At 35.8% G+C, this 1,270-nt stretch overlaps 1 protein-coding gene across 1 annotated transcript in view; it reads right to left on the reverse strand.

Moving 5' to 3' along the window:
* LOC108731820 (uncharacterized) overlaps nt 1-982 on the reverse strand; it is a 3,222-nt gene extending 2,240 nt beyond the window's left edge. The window contains exon 1 of the mRNA XM_018462336.1: nt 600-982. Within this exon, the coding sequence (XP_018317838.1) occupies nt 600-856 (257 nt within the window). The 5' untranslated portion in view covers nt 857-982. The remainder of the gene's footprint in view (nt 1-599) is intronic.
* Between the last annotated feature and the right edge of the window lie 288 nt (nt 983-1,270).

Raw genomic sequence — 1,270 nt, forward strand, 5'->3', positions numbered from 1 at the left:
AAAATTGTAAAATGGTAGAGGACTTTTCTTCTCAGTTTAGTCCATTTTGCCCCTATGCAAAAGATTTTTCATTACTTTCCAAACACCCTGTATAAATAATATATAAATATGTATATATACATATATTATACACCCTATATATTAATGTGTGGATATACATAGAGTATGAAAATATGATGTTTGCAGCACATGCTTGCATCGCAGTGTTGCATGACCGTGACAGATTTCCTAATCTAAATAGTCGTGAACTTTAACGATTAATGTCTCAGTTCGCGGGGCAAAGCGACACTTTTTTCTGCTAGATTCTTTCGTTTTATGCAAAAACGCGTCGAATGGGTATAATTTCATCAATTTTTGAGTTGATTGGGGTAAATTGCACCTTTACCATAGATTCTTCATTTTCAAAAGAAAACGCATTGATTGAGCATATTTTTATCAAAATTTTAGTGGACCGAGTCTTCTTAACATTTACCGTTTTTTGTTATAGATTCTTTTGTTTCGTGCAAAAACGTGTCGAATAAGCCTAATTTTATCAAATCGGATGTGAGGACCGTATTCTAAATAATTTTAACCAATTTAAGATACAATATAATACTAACAGAATTGTCTCATTCTCCTTAAGTATTCTCACATCCTCTATTGGTGGCAGATATTCGGTGTCATTCAGCAGCAAATGGAATGGTTCCGCAATATTGAACAGTTTACTAATATGTTGCTGCAAATGATTAATCTGCTGAATTTTCGTTCCAACGATAAAGATCCAACAGGACCGGCGTGCATCGTGGAAAAACTTGGAAAGATCAACCTTCAACCGAAAATGTGGACGCTTTGTTATGTCTTCTTCCACAGTTATCATTGCAAAACGTTGATTAACTTTTTCAATTAGCCCGGCACCTCTTGAACCACCTGAATAACCTCGAACTCGTGATGAAAACTGATGAAAACTTTAAAGTTGGAACTTGTAGTATATAAAAGCCTAGGTCGGAATCCATAGTCCGGTCTTAATCGCAAGCAATGGTTGCGTTCAGCAGAACGTTTATTTTGCAACTGTTGGAAGTTTCCTTCGCGCTGATTGGATCATACTTTTAGATCTAGAAGAATGGTCCTATCTCAGCAGACAATCATAAAACGGTTGCAAAACTGTTGAGTCTGCTGAACGCAGTCAATGTCTTAAGATGCTAATACGGCTCTCTGATTGGTTCGAGCACTAGTTTAAGGACAGTATTCATAGTCCGTTCTTATTTCAAGACTATCTTAAGTAATGTCTTAT

The sequence above is a fragment of the Mycetomoellerius zeteki genome, unplaced genomic scaffold, assembly GCF_001594055.1.
Source record: "Mycetomoellerius zeteki isolate Tzet28-1 unplaced genomic scaffold, Tzet1.0 scaffold138, whole genome shotgun sequence".
Lineage (NCBI taxonomy): Eukaryota > Metazoa > Arthropoda > Insecta > Hymenoptera > Formicidae > Mycetomoellerius > Mycetomoellerius zeteki.